The 21,307-nt window shown below is 40.5% G+C and overlaps 1 protein-coding gene across 1 annotated transcript in view; it reads left to right on the top strand.

Moving 5' to 3' along the window:
• IQGAP2 (IQ motif containing GTPase activating protein 2) overlaps nt 1–21,307 on the top strand; it is a 307,540-nt gene that overhangs the window by 241,796 nt on the left and 44,437 nt on the right. Inside the window, exons 17-21 of the mRNA XM_070377236.1 lie at nt 1,275–1,445; nt 7,867–7,950; nt 10,503–10,574; nt 11,230–11,299; nt 15,636–15,844. Of these exons, the coding sequence (XP_070233337.1) occupies nt 1,275–1,445; nt 7,867–7,950; nt 10,503–10,574; nt 11,230–11,299; nt 15,636–15,844 (606 nt within the window). The remainder of the gene's footprint in view (nt 1–1,274; nt 1,446–7,866; nt 7,951–10,502; nt 10,575–11,229; nt 11,300–15,635; nt 15,845–21,307) is intronic.

A 21,307-nucleotide genomic window follows, 5' to 3' on the forward strand; every position in this document is an offset into this window, starting at 1 on the left:
CATAGAACTGTTCAAATTCTCCAGCAAGAAAGATACTGCAAGATAACGATATTGTGGACAGAATCTCCAGTAGAGTAACTTACTAAAACTCAGAGAAAAAGCTGTAACTTGGGGTTGACAATGCCACAGAAATCCTGAATGACAAGAAGATAGTGAAAAATGTATTCATTTACTCATTTCAAATGTGTAATGTCCCACTTTTTACAGGAAAATGGCATGTGGCAGTGAACTATTAGTGCTCCTTTGTTGAAAAATGACATTATGGCCAATATTTAAAAACCATGTGCTATCATTGAAAGGATATGTCAAACTGTGAAGAAGCAACATTGAAAGGTTAAAACTCAAGAGACAAAAATTGCTCGTATGGCATCCAAAGATGCCCTAAGTATAACTTTGTGAAGTTATCCCTGATTCCAGCATCAAGATTAATGAAAAGTGGAGGATCTATGCTGTTAAAAAAAAAAAAATTCTAGTCAGTCTGAAATTACTGAATTTACTCTAGGCTGTACATATGTCTCCTTGTGGAAGTATTTATGCATCTTTTATATGATTTCAGTCGTAGTTGTTTAAATTCACCATCCGTGAAGTCCATTCACATGGATGGTTAAGAGGCATCTGCCACAGAAATGAGTCCAGTCTCTGCGCGCATTTCTCAAAGAACGTGAAAGTAACCCAGTTCATCATCCGCATGAAGACTTCTCCCAGTCCCCCTTCTTCCTTGCTTTCTCATTCATCTAGGTTTCCCTGTCTGCCCAAAAGAGTGCTTATCTTTCCTCTCCCAGCCCCTTTTCTTCTGCTCCAAGTCCTTTATTTTCTCCCAAATTTATTTTGAGTTTTCCCCTACTCCTTGCAGGTATCTGCCTCCTCTGGCCTGGGCAAGAAAAGCCAGAGGACTTCATGGGCACTGCCGTCTTTCCCCCAGGAGGGAGGAGGTGATGCCAACACTTATGTAATCATTCTTGTCTTTTACACTCTGGGGAGCCCAGGCCTTAGGCCCGGTCCCTGCCAACATCCCTGCCAACATCTCCACCTCCAAATCCTGAGACCATTCAACCACATTCTCATCTCCACCCAGATTTCAGAGGATTCTAAAACCATGTCTCTAGAAAGAAGCTGAGCCAGCCCACCCCTTGACTCTGGTCAAATTTGTTTTTACACTGAGCCAGAAAGAGCTATCCAGATCCCTTTCTGAAAGATAGAATTTCCAGAATCTGTTCTCTGTGTTCTTCTCACTTGATGTGTGAAGTGTAACCATAAGAAATATCTCTTACCAGGACATTGTTGAGGATATCACTGCAGATTACATCCGTGAGAAGATATGGTCTGCTAGCAAAGACATGCTCCAGCGCTTCCAAGCCACAACCTCAGGACCCCTCATTAGGAAAGAGTATGAAGCTAGGAAAGCATTTTTGTATGAACAGGAAAAGCATGTGGTCAAAATACAGGTATGTGAGTCATCTTCCACTTGTAACAGACAGCTGTCATATCCCATGAAAATGTTTTATTTAATCATAGGACCGTCAACTACCAGCATTCTAATAAACAAATCTGACTGAAGATCGTGTCCTTAATCAGTGCCCCCGGGTCTACACTGTTGAATGCTCCAAGATGGGAAGGATGTTGAATGACTTTTCACCTGTTGTCTTCTGGAACGTATTCAGGATGCTGTGAATAGTCAATCAGGGGAATACCTGAGACCTGAGTTGAAATCCTGTTTCTCTAAAGAAACTAGATACCCTTCTGTCACCTACTATCTAACCTCATGTGCTTTCAAATTGGTTTTTTAGTGGTTAGTGGATATTGAGTGGTGTCTGAGTTTCTATGCTCTAAAAAACAGAAAAGTGAAGTGAAAGTGTTACTCGCTCAGTCGTATCCAACTCTTTGCAACCCCGTGGATTGGGGCCCACTAGGCTCTCTCTCCATGGAATTCTCCAAGCAAGAATACTGGAGTGGGTAGCCTTCTCCAGGGGATCTTCGTGACCCAGGGATTGAACCTGGGTCTCCTGCATTTCAGGCAGATTCTTCACTGTCTGAGCCACCAGGGAAGCCCAAAGAACAGAAGAGCTCATGAAACAGATGTAGCATCTCTGAGAGTGTCTTCTGTCTTATCTAATCTCTTATTCTTCATTCTGCAAGAAGCATCCTCTTTCCGAAGCCCTTTGTTGTGAGCTCTTCTTAAGCTTGCGTGACTTATCCGAACATTCTGGTTGGCAGGAGGGGAGCTTGCCAGATTTAGATGTTTCTGTTCTGTGTTCCGCTAACATCCTCTTTCAACCGCCACACTGGTTTCTAAAAGATTGTGCATTTGTCCTTTTTTGTGTGTCCGAAGTGATACTGTTTTTGATGGGTGGGGTTTGGTGGGGTTTTGCTTTGGCCACTAACTTACATTTCCTAAATTGAAAGTTTTTAAAAGAGCTTCTCTTTTGTGATCATTGGCATGCTTATCTGCTTCCCCACCTAATTATAATATTGTGCAGGGAAGAAGATGAGTTTTTACAACTTTTGTATTCTTATGGCTTGCAATCAGTAGATGCTCAAATGTCTGAGTTTGCAAGAGCTTAAGATGTTAGAGGGCAGGAAAGATGAATGTTTTAAGAAATTTCTTTTGTAAAGTTAAAATTCAAAGGATTTTTCTAGGTGAACTTGTTTTCAGTTTATTCTTCTTTTAATAAATGATAGATAAAACACACAGGAAGTGAACAAAATCTTAAATATAGCATCATCCACACTGATGCTAAGACTCTACTTCTGCCCAAAATTTGAAGAGTGTTAACTGGTATGGCATGATTTGGACCAACCTCAAGCTCTCCAGTCTGCCCACAGCTGTGTTACAGTTAGAAGACAGTCTGAAGAGCCCGCTAGCGTAAAATCTGGCTGATACCAGGCCCCAGCGCTGAAGTCACGAGAGAGCTGGAGAAGAGCAGAAACACTAACTTGGAGGCTTTCCCCCTCACCTCAGTGGGAGCAGCAGTATTGAAGAAGAAGAAGCCATTGCCCTGTGAAGTCACTCCATGATGACTTGTCCCTGCCTCTTCTGACAGTTTTCTAACAAAGGAGGGCGTGAGGTTTAAAGGCAGACTGTAACCTAGAGAGGAAAATGGGCTGACCTAGAAAACCAAAAGACCATGAACCAAAAGGGATCACACTCGTCTCGTTTTTTTGCCAAAGTAACTGATTCACCCTGGATTAGGAGAACGCTGTGAAATCTGAAGGGTTCCCCTCTGTAGAACCGTCTGAACTTCTTTGTTGACCGAGTCAGCCCCAGACACAGCAGTCTCAACAAACTCGGTAGCTCCACTGCACTGCTACCCTCAGTCTCCTCCTCAAGAACCGGGTTTGGACAGAGAATCAGTAGCCAGTCCTCTGCCTTGGGTGCTTAGGGGGCAATTCAGATGGTGCTCAAGTAGACAGGGAGCAAGGTCAATGAGACTCTACATAGCCAGATTATTTCTGAATGGTGAGTAAACAGAAGGCTCCGGTAAAGTGGCCTACATTTAAGAAGTGAGCCAGAAAAAAAAATCTGAAACAAAATGTTATATCAAAAAAAAAAAAAGAAATATAAGGTAAAATATAAATGAAGTAAACATTTAAGGGAATTCTTATCCCAGGAGACACACAAAAAATTATACTGAAATTCCTTTTGCTTTTAAGAAACTTAATATGACACATGGATTTAATGAAACAAGACAGCATGATAAAATGAAAAGGTAGCCAATGGCTACAGAGAGGAAGAAAAATAATGACATCCCAGAACATGCATGAATTTATGACTGCAGAATGCAAGACAGCCACTGGAAAGTAAATGAAACATGTGGAGAACTTGAGGAAAAAACACACAAAAAGCTGAGGGAAGGAATAGATAGCTTAAAATACGTTGTCTCATCTGAAATTTCCATTTTATCTCAGGGTTGTGGGCATTAAATGGGATTCCCATTAATGGGAATTAAAATGGGATAATTCATGACAGACTGTGACCAGTATGCCGCTATTAAGGGCTCAACAAGTATTTGAAATGATGAAGCGATCAAGATGGTGACTCAGAGGAAAGGGAATGGGGTACCAACATCCGGTAGGTCGGATGGCCCAGTAAGAGTTCAGAAAAACTGAGTCTGGGGAAAAAAGAGTTAGCTACAATTTTTTTTTTCCCCTTGAACTGAAGAAATTTGAAATACCACCTTGTAGGAAAAACCATTAAGAATGACAAACCCCAAACTTAGCCCTGAGAATTACTAACTTACTGAACCTCAGGTCAGAGAGTGCCATGAACATCCCAGCAGAGAAAAAGAAACAAGCTTCTCTGGAGCGAGAGCAGTTTGTCGGGAGGCGTGTGGGGCTGGAGGGTGAGGTGACGCGGTGGGGCAGTCCTCCGTCATGTCGTTTGAGTGAAGTTGACTACCCTTAGGTTGTGGGATTGTACCTTCAAGCAGAGAGGGAGAAAAGATAAATGGCTACCAGGGAGGTCACAGAAGAATATCTGCTTCAGAAGTTGGTAATTTGAATATTACTATCCTATGTGTCCAATTATGAAGCAAGGCAACCAATTTGGCAAGCCAGGTTTTCTGGAGATTGACAATTAGAATCTATAAAACAGCAGTAACTTCTGAGGTCTAGGTATCATGGGACACTCCTCTGTTACAGCTGTGTTGCACAGAAATTTTATTTATGGTAACAAAAACCAAAACCAGAAGATGGCTATTATAAATTTTTACGTAAGTTCTCCCACCTTTCAAGGGAGAGAGTGATGGTTTTGTAAATGCCTTCTGTCTCTGTCCATAAAAGGCTGCTTCTAAATGACCTTAGGGTTTAAAGTTTTGTCTCCGTTTGTATCATTATACCAATAGCTCCTTCCTCCCAACTTTATACCTATAATTGTTTTCAATAAAGAGCCTCTAATTAGAAGAGCCTGCAGGCTCTGGGCCTTGCACAATTCTGCTGTTAGCATGGAATAAGAGAAGCCAATCCTGATGAAAACTTACAAATAAAAAAGAATGTTAAATCTTGACAAATGAAATAGGAAGCATGTGTTATTCTGCTTCTATAGACCAGAACCTCTAAACCTAGCCAAGTTGCCTTGGTTTGGAAAGGTAATGTTGATATATCAATGTAGATCCCAGAAAAATCTATATAATCATTAAATAGATCAAATATGAAATGAAATCTTTAGGAAAGTACTGTTGGTGACCATTGACTCTTTAAGACATTTAAAACATCATACAAAACCTACAAGTGGGTTCTTTCCACCAGTGCAAACAAGCTTTAATATCAGATCTGTTGCTACAACAGACTCCGTATCCAAAAGTTTCGAGACTCTGAGCTAATAGAGATTAATAGTGTTTCTGGAGTTGAAATAATTCTTTAAAAAGCAGAATGAGCAATTGAGCTAATTCCAGTATCTTGGTTGCCTTTCAGTTTGGATCAAGAAAAAATGGCATGTATAATATTATTTGTATATTTGCACCTCTGCGCTTTAAAAACAGTGCTAGGATCAAAAGCACCTGAGTCACACTGAGACCATCATGACAAATGAGCTACTAGTTAGATTGTCATCCCGATGAATGCAATCATAATTTATCACTGTTTTCCGATGTCAGCATTCTGACCTCTATACTTTTTCAGTATTACAAGCAATAATACAATAGAAATCCTTAAATGTCATCTTCCTACACAGGTGCTTGTATTTTTCTTAGGCTAGGTGTATGGAAAATTAGAAACACGAGGTGAAATACTAAATAGCTTTAAACTTGATGCTGCTAAATTCCCGCCAAAAAGACTATACTCTCTTGTAATTTTCCAGCCCCTACTCCCCATCCATGTTTTTGCCCCACTGCTTGGCAAGTGGATGATGTGAAGACTTCCCCAGAATTTCTCTGACTGCTACCCAAGGCTCCTCAAGCTTAGAGCCAGCTCACATTTTTTTGTAGAGGTTCCCAATGTTTGTAGAATTGTGTTCTGAGGTTCCCTTTTTCAGCCAGTTCAAACTGTCCTCTCTCTCCCAGGGTCCCTCATAGTTTTTGGCACTTAAGCCTTCTTGTTTTCTGGCTCTATGATGGATTGCTTTATAAGCGTATCTGTAGAATGTTTCCATTGGAGGAAGCTGGGTGAAGGGTACGTGGAACTCAATGAATTATCTTTGCAGCATCCTATGAGTTGCTAATTATTTCAAAATTAAGGTGTTTTTAAAAGCACATTTGTCATTTCTAGGGGTTTAAATTGAGAGAGGGGATATTATGTGTAAACAGGATAGCTGATGAGAGGTTGCTGTACAGCAGGGGTTGGGGGGGAAGGGAGGCAGGCTCAAGAGGGAGGTGATATATGTATTATTATGGCTGATTCATATTGTTGTACAGCAGAAACCAACACAACATTGTAACAATTGCAAAACAAAAAATAAAAACAGTAAGAGGGGACGTCCGGAGCAAGTACTCCATTGCGTGTATATTTCATCACGACTGTTTTGTTTTGAATCATTACCAGAAAGTATTTTCTTTTTTAAATGGCAATAAAAATCCCATATACCTTTTTAAAAAAGAAGGAATGGGGTGGGTTGACATGAAAATGTGAAAAAATTATAAAAAATAACTTGATTTTTGTATTTGTCCCTTTGAGATGGTTGGATGGCATCGCCGACTCAATAGACATCAGTTTGAATAAACTCCAGGAGTTGGTGATGGACCCCAGGGAGGCCTGGCGTGCTGCAGTTCATGGGGTCGCAAAGAGTCAGACAAAACTGAACTGAACTAAACACAGAATTTGTGTTTAGTTCAGTTCTAACTTGGAAAAGAAAATCAGAGCAGTGCAGTGAGTTACAAAGATATGTCTCAATAAACAGATTCTCAAAAATGAGTTGGACTAAACTTATAACAACTATGGATGTGATCATTCTAAACATACCAGTTTGTAGTTCCCTGGCAGTCCAGCAGTTAGGAGTTTGCATTTCCATTGCAGGGGTCACAGGTTTGATCCCTGGTCAGGGAACCAAGATCCCGCATGCTGCACAGAGCAGCCCAGAAAAGAACAAAAAACAAATTAAGATACCAGTTTGTGTCCACTTTTTGTAAATGTTTCCTATAAAAGCTCTCGTTAAGCTGATAACGTAGTAAAGGTATATTGATGAAGCCTCATTAAACCTTATGTAAAAACAGATGAAATAATGAAAGATCATCACAGCACTCCTGCTCTCAGGAATCCAGGGTCATCTTCCTTTTCGATCTGGATCACAGTGGCTCGCTTGCTGGAGTAAAGATACTTACTAGTCATTATTTTGAGGTATCTCATGCATGCTCAGTCCCTTCAGTTGTGTCTAACTCTTTGCGACCCTATGGACTATAGCCCACCAGGCTCCTCTGTCCATGGGATTATCTCAGGAAGAATACTGGAGTGAGCTGCCATGCCCTCCCCCAAGGGATCTTCCCAACCCCGGGATTGAACCCACGTCTCTTATGTCTCCTGCTTTGACAGGTGGGTTATTTACCACTAGCGCCACCTGAGAAGCCCTGAGGCATCTTATAATGCTACCAAATAATATGAGCACCAAGTTGATCTGTTTGTATATTTCAGGACAATTCCATTTTATTATTACTTCTTATCACTCAAGGCCTTGTTAAAATTACGCTTTCAAAGCAGAACCTGGGCTTCCACCTGGTAATTCCTTTCACCAACTTGGGACAAGCCCCAGCTGTGATCAGGTGTGCTCTGCCCAGTTCAGTGTCCACCTGGAGTCAGATGAGATGGTGTCCAGATGAGATCTGGAAGGGAGGATTCCTGACTTTGTCCCAACTCAGTGTCTCTTGTGATGTACTCTGTCCTTGCACTTTCTAAAATAAACTGTGACATGTAAGTAATTCTGTAACTCATTATTTTCTACAGGCTTTTTGGAAGGCATATAAGCAACGGGAAGCATATAAACGCAGGCGACAAATGTTCATTGATAATATTCGCTTTATTGTGAAGGTAAACACTCTTTCCTACCTTAGGAAGCATGTAAACTTTTCCCTTCATTCTCCTTTTGCTTCTGGAAGACAGACTGTGTCTGAGACTTGACATCAGAAGCAAGTCCTGAGTTTGAGTCCTGCCTCCCCCCTCACTTAGCTGATCATCTTCAAGAAGGCCCATCAAAACACTATGTTGTCTCTTTATAATATTAGGTTGGTGCAAATGTAATTGCGGTTTCACATCGTGAGTTTTAAATCAATATAACTAGGTTCAAACACATCTTTACTAATCAAAATAGGAACCATTACAATCAACACATTTTTGAGAAATAAGTTTATTTCTGTAGCATAAAAATATGTGCTTCAGGATTCAACAAACTCTTGGAAAGCATTTTCTGCCTCCTGCCGGTTGTGGAAGCATTTTATCTGCTAAAAAGTTGTCGAGATGCTTGAAGAAGTGGTAGTTGGTTGGCAAGAGGTCAGGTGAGTATGGCAGATGAGGCAAAACTTTGTAGCCCAGTTCGTTCAACTTTTGAAGCATTGGTTGTGTGACGTGCGGTCGGGCATTGTCATGGAGAAGAACTGAGCCCTTTTTGTTGACGGATGCCAGCTGCTGAGCATACTTCTCAGATGTAATGGTTTCACTGGGATTCAGAAAGTTGGAGTGTATCAGACCAGCAGCAGACCATCAAGCAGTGACCATGACCTTTTTTGGGTGCAAGTTTGGCTTTGGAAAGTGCTAGGACCAACATTGAGCTGGTCATTGCCAGTTGTATAAAATCCAGTTTTCTTCACATGTACGTCACAATCCAATTGAGAAATGGTTCATTGTTGTGTATAGAATAAGAGGACACTACACTTCAAAATGACAGTTTTTTAAATTTTCAGTCAGATCATGAGGCACCGATATATCGAGCTTTTTGACCTTTCCAGTTTGCTTCAAATGCCAAACAACCATAGAAAGGTCAACACTGAGTTCTTTGTCAACTTCTTGTATCATTGTAAGAGGACAGCTTCAGTGATTCCTTTCAGTTGGTCATTGTCAACTTCCGATGGCCAGCCACTATGCTCCTCCCCTTCAAGGCTCTTGTCTCCTTTGCAAAACTTGAGCCACCACTGCACTGCACATTCATCAGCAGTTCCTGGGCCAAGTGCATTGTTGATGTTGCGAGTTGTCTCCACTGCTTTGCAATCCATCTTGAAACCAGATAAGAAAATCGCTCAAATGTGCTTTTGTCTAACATCATCTCCATAGTCTAAAATAAACATAAAATACACAGCGAGTAATAAGTCATCAGCAAAAAAAAAAAAAAAAAGAATATGATGGCTATGGATGGTTCATGTTAATGTTTGGCAAAAACAAACACAATACTGTAAAGCAATTATCCTTCAATTAAAAATAAATTTTTTTAAATAAAGAAATGGCCATGAAAATTATGTATAGCATAGCCACATTTATTTAAGAACGTATTCCAGTACCAAATGGCAAAGTTCAACAATGCAAAACCGCAGTTACTTTTGCACCTGCTTCTCCTCTAAAAAGTCCAAATTGATTTGGAAGAAATCCAGCTTTATTTCATGTTCTTTGTATGATCTTCTCTAATAATAATTAGAATGTTCAGGTTTAACAGTATAAACTTATTTGCCTTATTGTAAGGCAAATGCAAAACCAATGATAAGAAGGAAGTACAACTGAGTTAGAGCCTGTATTGAGTAGATAAGCCCATCTAACCCAGCTTCCAATCCAGGCTGGTTGCTCCAAGCTTAGAGGAAGAGCAGCCATTGGGGTGCCCACTGTCAGAGCTGAAAACTAAAGAACTATCTGGCAGTGAGCTTGTAGAAACTTGGAAATCCAGGTAAGACTCAGAAGAGTAGGGCTGGAGAGAGGTGAAGTCAGAGGAGATTTGTTAAGACTTTTTAATATGAGGATAGAGAATGACATGGTCTAGACCTTTTGCATTATGAGTTCCTGAACATGTTACACTTGGAAATACCCTGTGCTCACCATGGAACACATGCTTATTCACCCAGAAAACCATGGGTCACAGGGCGTCCCTCATGAAACCTTTTGAAATGTTTTCCTGTAAAGACCCAAAAAGTATTGGCTGCATTTAAGGGGTGTTGGAAGCAACTCTGAACTTAGTTTTATTTGATCCCCTGACCCTTTGCAACTCTAAGCAAAATGCCTTGCTTGCTTGGCTTTTATTTACTGAGATTAAAGCAAAATAGTACAAAGAGCTGCATTACCTTCTCCACCATAATGTGTAACATGTTCTGAACACCTCGGAGGAAAAGCAACGAAAGAAGTAGGAGATAAAAATGAGGCAGATTCATGTTGATATATGGCAAAACCAATACAATATTGTAAAGTTAAAAAATAAAATAAATAAAAATAAATAAAATGATTTCTTCATAAAAAAAAAAATGAGGCTGTAGATGTCTATTAGTTGGTGGATGGCTGATTTTTGCTTTTTTATCAAATTATCGATATTATTTTTAAAAGACTACATAGAGACATATGAAAGGTGGTTTGGTAATTGCCTGGATTTCTCTTTTTCACTTATTTTTTAGATTCAGTCCTGGTACCGGATGGTAACAGCACGAAGGAATTACCTCTCACGACTGCAGTTTTTCAGAGCTCATGTAAGAGACACACATGTGGAAATTTGTCCTCCCTGAGAATGAACTTAAATGAATAGTTTGTGAATGTTAGCATTGAATGATTCTTATTAAATGGTATAAACAAATGCTTGGAGGAAAAAAATGGATTTTAGAACTCACTGTGGTACTATTTAGAGGCTTCTTACATTTTTTTGTTCAGAGTAAGACTTCATTCAGAACTGGAAAGGAAATGGGTGAGGAAAAATTTACGTGGGCTAGTTATGCCAGAGAGAAAGGGTACTAATGAAGGACTTTCCAACTTTGCTTGCAACGTTTTTAATTATTGCTGACCAGTTAAATGTAAGCCCACAGGAGGAATTTTTTCAGGATTTTTGAAGAATAGATATGTGAACATAGATTGGACCATCTAAGTTTAATGGTAAAATTCTTTTCCCTCTTTAGATATCTTTATTTAGACAATCCCTTTGCAATCTTGTTTATATACTGTTAGCTAACTTATCTGACCCTTTCTTCAAAGAGAATGCAAAAATAAACATTGACTACACACATCTAAATACTGTCAGTTCTAAATAGTGTCCATTCTTCAAATGCCGTCAGTTTTTGAAGAGTGCTGAATTCTAAAACAGTGGAGTCGATGGAACTCTGGGAGGTTGTGACTGGTCATCTTCTTTTGCAGAACAATGAAATTGTGAAAATCCAGTCTCTATTGAGAGCGAGCAAAGCTAGAGATGACTACAAAACACTGGGTAAGTAGAGCATTCCGAAACAAAGCATTCCTTATAGGCCAAGCAAGCACAAGTTATTTCCATCTGCTCACGTCAGTGGATACACGTTATCGCCAGTAGATTTTGACCATCTCAGACCCGAGCATGTCATTGACAGGAAACGGGCCTTTCGATCAAAGTGGAATGGTTAAGGGCAGTAGATGGGATTTCTTAAAAGAAAAAAAAAAGGACAATGTTGAGGGGAGGGGATAAATTAGGATACACACTAATATATATAAAATTGATAATCAGCAGGACCTACTATATATAGCCCAGGGACCTGTATTCAATATCTTATAATAACCTATAATAGAAAAGAATCTGAAAATTTATATATCTATATATATATATTTTTTTCTGCTACAACTTATGGAAAAACCCAATTTTGGCCAAAATATATATATATTTACAGTGCTGTGTTAGTGTTAGGTGTTTTGTGAAGAATATATAGTGATATGTATATATATTAATGATAGACTTCAATTATACTTCAATTTTTAAAAAAGGAGTTGGCATTAATGCTGATATTTTTATTAAATGTGAGCTAGCTATGGGCTCTATGGTAGGGTTAATGGCAACCTCATTTTGATATTTGGCAAAACTAATACAATTATGTAAAGTTTAAAAAAAAAATAAAATAAAAAAAAAAAAATAATAATAAAAAAAAAAAAAGAGGGCTCACGCCAAGGGGCATCTTCCAGGACCACTGCTGCCCGGGCCCCGTCCCTGTGACAAGCCGATGCCGACCCGCACCTCCACAAGAGGCCCCCCAGCGCTGGCAGGCTCATACCCACAGCACCAGCCTCAGGACGCGGTCCCCATGACCATTTCATCAAGGGCTGTGGGAAGGACCTCGCAGGAGTGGGCTCAGTGGGGGCTTCTTGGCAGAGCTGTTTTGGTGTTTCCTGCAGCCTGTCAGTCATGGGGTCACTGGCAGGAGGTCAAGATAAAAACTGTACGCCTGTCTCACTATGTATTTCAAAAGAAAATCGTGAAAAACAGTCATGAAAGGACCTCTTACAGGTATTCAAAAAAAATAATAATAAGCTAGAGACAGGAATTTAATGCAAAAGAGTTAGCCAGAAGATAAACTTACATCTGAATACCATTTAATTTATTACCTGGCCTGTGATTTTTTTTTTTTTCTTCTCATTTTAATAACAAAACATAGTCATATAAGAAATTTGGAAATATGAATAAGAAGGGGAAAAGCACATAGTTTCACTTCCCAAAGAAAATTACAAACATCTTCATGTAATTTCATTTTAGACTTTTCACAGTCCCTGTGGTTTTTAAACTGTCTTCCTTATAACTAGTATGTCACTTGCAGAAAGTTGGAAAACAGAAAAATAAAATTAAAATCACCCAGAAAGAGCATTCACATTTTGTGCCATCTTTTTCAGTTTCAGCTCTGCTCCTGATTGTTATTCTATTGTTCATTTCTTTTACACAGTGAAGCATTCTTTATATGCTGAATTTTTAACATTCTAATTATCATAAGAACATGTGATAAATAGCATGTCCTAGATTAAGTCTAGAAGAGCTTGCTGATAAGTTTATTAGTACTGCCCAGATTCTTCAAATATTTAGGTCATTCAGGATTAGTTTTGAGAGGGCAAAACACATCATTGTGTATTTTAGTAGTGGCCATTATGCTGTCTGTAACTATCTTGTGTCTTATTAATTTTTTTGAAAGAAATAAAAATATTGCTCAGTAATGTTCCTAGCACAGTAGTAGTAAGTAGTTTCGCCAACACCTTTTATTGTTAAAAGTCTGTCTGACTTATGGAGCAAACTGTATGACCCAAAAAGACCCTCCCCGGTACTTGTTAAGGGAAAAGTCTCTAGCAGCCTCAAAGGCCAGGTTCTGCCTCGAGCTGTGGAATCTTCCGGATACTGCCTTGCTTGCTAGGTTCCAGAATCCAGCGTGCAGACTGAGGGAAGAACGTGTCTCTCTAATGTCACACTGCTCCACTTTGCAATTGATGAGATTCATGTCTCCATTGGTAGATATCTTTCTTTAATTTTTTACAAGAAAGCTGAAGAGGGGGTTTGTTTTCTGAGCCCTGACACACTAAAATAGGTAAATTAAGGATAGTTTTTCCAAACACACACAAGCTGCTTTTCCTCTCCTTCTAGGGAACAGGTTTTTGTGGGTAGTTTTGTGTTTTGTTTTGTTTTGTTTTTAATGTAAATTATGCTAGCATTTAGAATACTTTATTGACAAAAATCCATCCCTAAATTGTATATTCAGTAAAGTAGACAATTGTAGAAACAGTGCTAGATCTGGAAAGGAAAACTCAGCTGTGAAATTACGAACCAATTTCACATAATTTAGCGTCTGTCCATTTCCCTCAAGACCACCCCCGACCGATACCTTGTAAATAAGTAGAACATATATAACTTTGTGGTAGTTTTTGTCACTTGCTTACTTTTTTTTTTTAAGTTAAAAAGATAGAAGGAATTCCAGCTAAAAATCTAAGTGATTTCTTATTAAAGCGTAGAAGACAGAAACTGTGTTAGTGAATAAATCAGATAAAAGCTGCTTTGGCAAATAAGGTAGCTTTGTGGTAACTGAACTGTAAATTTTCATTTCTTTCTCAATTCAGCACCTTCATCAAACTAAGGCATTTTCTTAAGCTGAAAAACATCACTTTTATTAGTCTGGCATTATTCATTTTCACCCATTTCCTCCAGAAAGGCACTGAATGCATTCAGGTTTGGAACTTGCTAGAACTTTAACTGGCCCCTTGTAAGGGCTGACTGTGAAGTTGAGTGGTTTCCTGAAACGAAAGTTACCACAAAGTGATGTGAAGATATGAAGATGCCAGAAAGCCAACTGTTGACAGAGGAGCTGTTACATTTGAACCATAATAATTTGTAAAGCTAAATTATTCATTTGTTTCTACCTGCCCTGTTGGCACACAAAATGATACACAATTCTCTGGAGCACGCAGAGAGAACTTTAGACACACATGAGATGGCTTACGTTCTCTCGGCTATGTAACTGAGCTCTGGTGTGTGGTTCAGGCTGTTCCTGAAATGGTCATGTCACCAACAGCATCTTTGGTAAAATAGTAGAAAAATAAATTCACATATGCTTTGGTGATCAGGAAGTGAAGGGTCCATGATCCACGGTAACTTGCCATCTAGTGGAATGTGAGGTATTATTATCCAGTAGATTCCAAGCCTGGAGACAGATGTGGACCTCTGATGCTTTTCCTTGATAGCTAGCGATAAATACATCAGAAGAGGCACAGTAGTAATACAGATGACTCTAGAGTTGGCTGTTTGTGCTGGGCTCATGCTGCTAATTGTTTGCGTTGTTGATTGAACTCTGTATTTCTTAAGTGACAGAACACCACACATCCTAACAGCACTGTTAACATAAGGAAGCTTGAATAGAGCCCTGATGTAGAGGACAGGATGTTGGCTGAGGCTGCCAAAACCACACTGGGCTCTCTCCAGTTCTCTTTGCGTTGATGTGTCCTGTCATCAGCACTGAAGGTCCAGTTGTTTCCTCTTATAATTTACCCAGAGTCACTCTCACTAAACACCTTTAAAAAGTTGGCTTTTTTGCAAAGTCACAGTGCCGAGGAATCAAAGCATCAGTAAGGTTCAAGGCACTAAGGAAAAGCCCTTGGTAGAATTTACACAGATACCCTCACCATGACTAAGCCTGGTCTCCTAGGTGCTGAGAGCCCTCCCTGGTTCATGCTGAAACGACAGGGACCCAATTTCCATTTCTAAAATTATTTTGTTTCTGCCAAGCAGAACATGCGTTCCAGTTGTCCTCTTGGCTCCTATTGGACCTTACAGTTCTCCCTTGACTGACCTTTCCTAATTCCCCTTTCACCTAATTCCTGCTCCTTCCCCCAAAATCTTCTGGACTGAAAAAGCAAACACTTTCTGCTTCCTGCAGCAAGAACAGAAATCTCTTATCTGGCTCAGCCACAAGCTCTCAGAGCCGGGACAGCTCAGTGTTAGCATTCTTTCCCAGATTCCTCATCAATAAGACACCAATAGCTAGAGCTATCTCCTCAGTGTGGGAGTCCTGGAAACAGTGTGAGAGACGGCTGATAAACAAATGCTGGATAACAAGGAAACTGTGAGGCAGACGTTCTCAGTGGCCTGCATGTGTTTATATGATCAGTTTCCTTTGACACGTTATATTTGATGTGAGGCGGGATGATTCACTGTGGGGCCCAGCACCACCATTGCTGTCTTTTCTGATAATGCTTTCTTTAAAGACCTAGTTTCTTTCCTACTGATCATTTCAAGCATGCCCAGTTGAAGCACTCCTTTCCTTTCCTTGCAGTTGGCTCTGAAAACCCCCCATTGAGAGTAATCCGCAAATTTGTATACCTGTTGGACCAAAGCGACTTGGATTTCCAGGAAGAGCTGGAGGTAGCCCGATTGAGGGAGGAAGTGGTGACCAAGATCAGAGGCAATCAGCAGCTGGAGAAAGACTTGAACCTGATGGACATTAAGATCGGGCTCCTGGTGAAGAACAGGATCACACTGGAGGTCAGTGGGGTCTCTGGGACTCTTGGCTCCCAGCAGACAGAAGATGCTCGTATATGTGCCCAGATCACTCTTGGTCCAGCTAAGCTCCTTTGGAGTCCAGAACGAGTGACCCAAAGTTTGTTTACCATTTTTATTACCATTTAATGATGCTCAGACAGAACTGACCTGGAAAATTCTTTGCCTTCCCCTCTTTGATAACATTTGGTAAGGCTTCTTTATCATTCTCAAAGGAAGTTTATATGAAATAAAACCTACTTACATATGTCCCTTCATAGCAAGACTAAGGCCTCTCTATAACTATAAAAGAGAAATTGAAAGATATCAATTTATAGTTCATTTTGGTCACTCACTCGTTTCCGACTCTTTGCGACCACATGGACTGCAGCATGCCAGGCCTCCCTGTCCATCACCAACTCCCAGAGCTTGCTCAAACTCATGTCCATTGAGTAGGTGATGCCATCCAACCATCTTATCCTCTGTCGTCCCCTTCTCTTCCTGCCTTCCATCTTTCCCAACATCATGGTCTTTTCCAGTGAATATTCAGGACTGATTTCCTTTAAGGTGGACTGGTTGGATCTCCTTGCAGTCCAAGGGACTCTCAAGAGTCTTCTCCAACACCATAGTTCAAAAGCATCAATTCTTCGTCACTCAGCTTCCTTTATAGTCCAACTCTCACAACCATACCTGACTACTGGAAAAACCATAGCTTTGACTAGACTGACCTTTGTCGGCAAAGTAACGTCTCTGCTTTTTAATATGATGTCTAGGTTGGTTATAGCTTTTCTTCCAAGGAGCAAACATCTTTTAATTTCATGGCTGCAGTCACCATCTGCAGTGATTTTGGAGCCCAAGAAAATAAAATCTGTCACAATTTATAGTTAAAAACAAATATTTCAATATGAAAATACATGGGCCTGATGCCATTAGATGTGATAAAGTTACCAGAGACTTGGCCCCCTTCACAGAATAACCACAGATGGAGAGAGCTACAGATGGAGAGAGCTACAGATGAGACTGGTCAGGAGAGTGGTGGAACTGTCCATGAATTCATTTTCCAAAATGGAGAACAGGGTAATAACTCATGGGTAATAACTCCTTGAATGAGCAAAGTGTGGTCTTCCCTCCGCCCCGACCACACGTCGGGGAATTGCTGTCCTAGAAAACTAAGTTTATATTAAAATTCTGAAGGATCTATGTTGTACTTATATGTAAAATGATTAGATTCTAGGCTCAAGCAGTTATACACTGAATTTTGACCTACATGAATGACCAGCAGGACATGAGAAAATCCAACCATGTGAGATATGACACAGGCCCAGCCTACCAACAGCTGGGCCTCAGAGCATCTGTCCTCCCAGCGCCCACGCGCTGGAAGCCAGCAGTGTCCTCCAGCCCGTCAGATGTGGACCCCACCCACGCCATTCCCAGATGACCCCTGCAGAGCGGCACTTCCCTGACGTGCCCGGGGGGTCTGTGCTCAGTTGCTCCCTAATAATGGCCTCTAAATAAATAACACTGTCGTTTTGTATCTGTGAGAAACCTGCTGGTGTCAGAGCTCCAAATACCATGTGAAAAGTGTTTTTACCCAAGGGAAGGATACTTCCAGGACAAGACCTCTCTCCATGTCCCCTATTCCCCTGCCATGTCAGTTTTCAGAAAGCCTGTAAGGCAAGGCAGGGAAGCCGACCCCCTGGATGCCCTGAGAAGCCTACAGAGGTCAGAGGTGCAGAGTCAGCTGTGCGGCTCTGGGAAACTGGGAGATGAGCGGTCACAGGAGGCTGCCAGCTCCGTGGCCGTGGGAGTGCCTCGCTCCTGTGTACTCACCTCACAGTGATCCCAGCAAAACACCGCAGAGAAAGTAAGGAAACGAGACAATTCATAAGGCAAGAAATGACCATCTTTCCTAAATATTAAGGAATAAAACTACACATTTAAATTTTCTGCATTTAACTCTATTTTCATTATTTTATCCAGAAAAACAATAGTACTTTGGTCTTTAAAAACAGTATATGTTTATATTGTTCAACACACATGAAAACTTTTAAGTATAATATATTCCAGAAGGTCCCTCAGAGAATGCCTTTTATAGCCTTAAACTGCTATTTTATCCTATTCCCATAAAGTCGTAAACAGGAAATGTCTTGCCTTTTAAAATAAAGGCTTACTTGCAAAAGAATAAATAGTTGAAATATGTAGCTTGTGGAAATGCAAGCGTGGCAGATTTTCAGATCTTTATGAGTGTTTAACATGTTTTTAAAGCATTACTAACTTTTTTTCCTTGGAAGTCAAGATTTTTATTTGCAAATAAAAAAAGCTGACCATGATTACTTAGAGAGGAAAAGAATTCACAAATACCAGAATCAATAAAGCATTACTACTTGATAGCATTGTGAAACAAACTTAGTTCTTCAACTTATATCCTTCAACACCAAATATTTATCAAGCACTGATTAAACTAGTGATAAGTACATACTCTTTCATCTTATCATTGATAGTAGGATTTTTCATGTGATAATAAGAATAGTACAGTTGAAACTTTATTTGCAGTGATAAAATAGTGGGAAACAACCCACACCCTGAAACAGCAAGTAATAGAATCAGTCCAACAGGTATGTTACAGAGCCACCGGGAAAAAAATCACTTCTGAAGAATATTTCAGGGCAGATAGAAAGGGTTGGAATATAATGGAGAAGAAAATAAAACAGTGAAATTTCATTTATTGTAAAATATATATATACAATTAAGCTAAAAACGAAGAGGAACTAAAGAGCCTCTTGATGAAAGTGAAAGAGGAGAGTGAGAAAGCTGGCTTAAAACTCAACATTCAAAAAACTAAGATCATGGAAGCTGGTCCCATCACTTCATGGCAAATAGATGGGGAAACAATGGAAACAGTGACAGACTTTATTTTCTTGGGCTCCAGAATCACTGCAGATGGTGACTACAGCCATGAAATTAAAAGATGCTTGGAAGAAAAGCTATGACAAACCTAGACCGTGTATTAAAAACTTCTACTTCAGTTACCTGTTTCTTTTTCCTAACTTTTCCTTTTGCTTACAACCACTATTAGCTATTTCACTTGCCCACTGACTTTGTGAGGTTTCTAGCAGGAATGCCCATTGGGAAAGGCCCTGATGCTAGGAAAGATTGAAGGCAGGAGGAGAAGGGGACGACAGAGGATGAGATGGTTGGATGGCATCACTGACTCACTGGACATGAGTTTGAACAAGTTCTGGGAGTTGGTGATGAACAGGCAAGCCTGGCGTGCTGCAGTCCATGGGATCGCAAAGAGTTGGACACGACTGAGCAACTGAACTGATCTGAAGCTAAAAGAAAAAAACTAAGCAATTAAAAAGCAGAGACATCACCTTGCTGACAAACGTCCATCTAGTCAAAGCTATAGTTTTTCCTGTAGTCATGTATAGATGTGAGAGTTGGACTATAAAGAAGGCTGAGTGCCAAAGAATTGATGCTTTTGAACTGTGGTGTTGGAGAAGACTCTTGAGGGTCACTTGGACTGCAAGGAGGTCAAAACAGTCCATCCTAAAGGAAATCAGTCCTGAATATTCATTAGAAGGACTGATGCTGAAGCTGAAGCTCCAATACTTTGGCCACCTGATGTGAAGTTCCTGGGAGGTATAGGGAGGAAGAAATGTCTAGACTCTTAATTAGCTTGAAGGAAGACTGAAGTAGAAATGGAAGGGAACCTTGAATCACTGAAACTCCCATTGGTGGCTGTACTGTATCATGTGAGTGCAGACTTGCAGGCCAGGGCTACCTGAGACCCAGGATTGACATTTACTGCTTAATAAAGCTCCTTCATTGCTTATATGAACATGTTTCCTTAACCTCTCTAGGCCTTTTCTTTACTGGAAAATGTGCTAAATGCCTTACATGGATTGTTTTTAACCTTCACATCAACTCAGTAAGATTGCTATTATTAAGCCCATTTTATAGATTTAAGGAAACTGGGCCTTAGAGAGGTTAACCTGAGCAAGGTCACAAAGCTCCTATGCTTTGTGGATACCCATACTTTTATGACTCCAAAGCCCAAGCCCTTTGTCCTAGTTCACGCCTTCTACAAAAGTGTGTGTACACTATCATATTACCTGCATGCAGATAGTATGTTACCAGGGGGAGGGGAAAGATGGTGGCAATTAGGGCAACATTGAGAAGTACATTGAGTGCCATTGCTTCTTCAAACCAGCATTGCCCGAGATGTACAATATTTATTGATAAGAATTGTTCAGTCGCTCAGTCATGTCCGACTCTTTTGCAACCCCATGGACTGCAGCACGCCAGGCTTTCCTGTCCTTCACCATCTCCTGGAGCGTGCTCAGACTCATGTCCATTGAGTCGGTGATGCCATCCAACCATCTCATCCTCTGTCATCCCCTTCTCCTCCTGCCCTCAATCTTTCTCAGCATTAGGGTCTTTTCCAATGAGTCAGCTCTTCGCATCAGGTGGCCAAAGTATTGGAGTTTCACCTTCAACATCAGTCCTTCCAATGAACGAACATTCAGGACTGATTTCCTTTAGGATGGACTGGTTGGATCTCCTTGCAGTCCCGGGGACTCTCAAGAATCTTCCAGTTCCTGTCTTGACCAAATCTATTGATATTAGTAATACAGAGGAATTTAGTTCTGCCCTGGAGCTTGCCTACCACCCCCTACTCTCTCCTCTTCTGTATATGTCCAAAAATATGACCCTAAAGATGAAGTCTGCAACAAAACAAAGGAAAAGTCTCCCGTTTCCAGCACTAACCCCATTGAAACTAGTTGGGAGACCACGGGCAGGGGGGACAGTGATGGAGAGGTTGCAAGTACCAAGATTGTTTTCTACTGTGTATTTAAAATCAAGATAATCAATTATCCCATGTATTTGGGAGACTGTGTGATCTACACATCATCAGTTATTTGAAGAGGAGAAGCCTGAGTTAGCTGTAAGCCAGTTAGTCTAGTGCTGTCTTAGGATGTCTTGGGCTTCCCTGATAGCTCAGATTGGTAAAGAATCTGCCTGCAATGCAGGAGACCCTGGTTCAATTCCTGGGTTGTGAAGATCAGCTAGAGAAGGGACAGACTACCCACTCCAGTATGCTTAGGCTTCCCTTGTGGCTCAGCTGGTAAGGAATCCGCCTGCAATGCAGGAGACCTCGGTTCGATCCCTGGGTTGGGAAGATCCCCTGGAGAAGGGAAAGGCTGCCCACTCCAGTATTCTGGCCTGGACAATTCCATGGACTGTATATTGGGGTTGCAAAGAATCAGATGTGACTAAGTGACCTTCCCTTTCACTGTCATACATAGATAAGGATATCAGGCCACTGCCTGCCTAGACTGTTCCTGAGCGCCCACCTGGAGATAATTATGCTTCCTTTCTTCATCTTGAATGTATTTTTACACATTTGTGAAATAAGGGGGGAAATGTTGCCTTTTGAAAATTTTTATAGAAATGCAATCCCCTCTT

Source organism: Bos mutus, chromosome 10, assembly GCF_027580195.1.
Source record: "Bos mutus isolate GX-2022 chromosome 10, NWIPB_WYAK_1.1, whole genome shotgun sequence".
NCBI lineage: Eukaryota > Metazoa > Chordata > Mammalia > Artiodactyla > Bovidae > Bos > Bos mutus.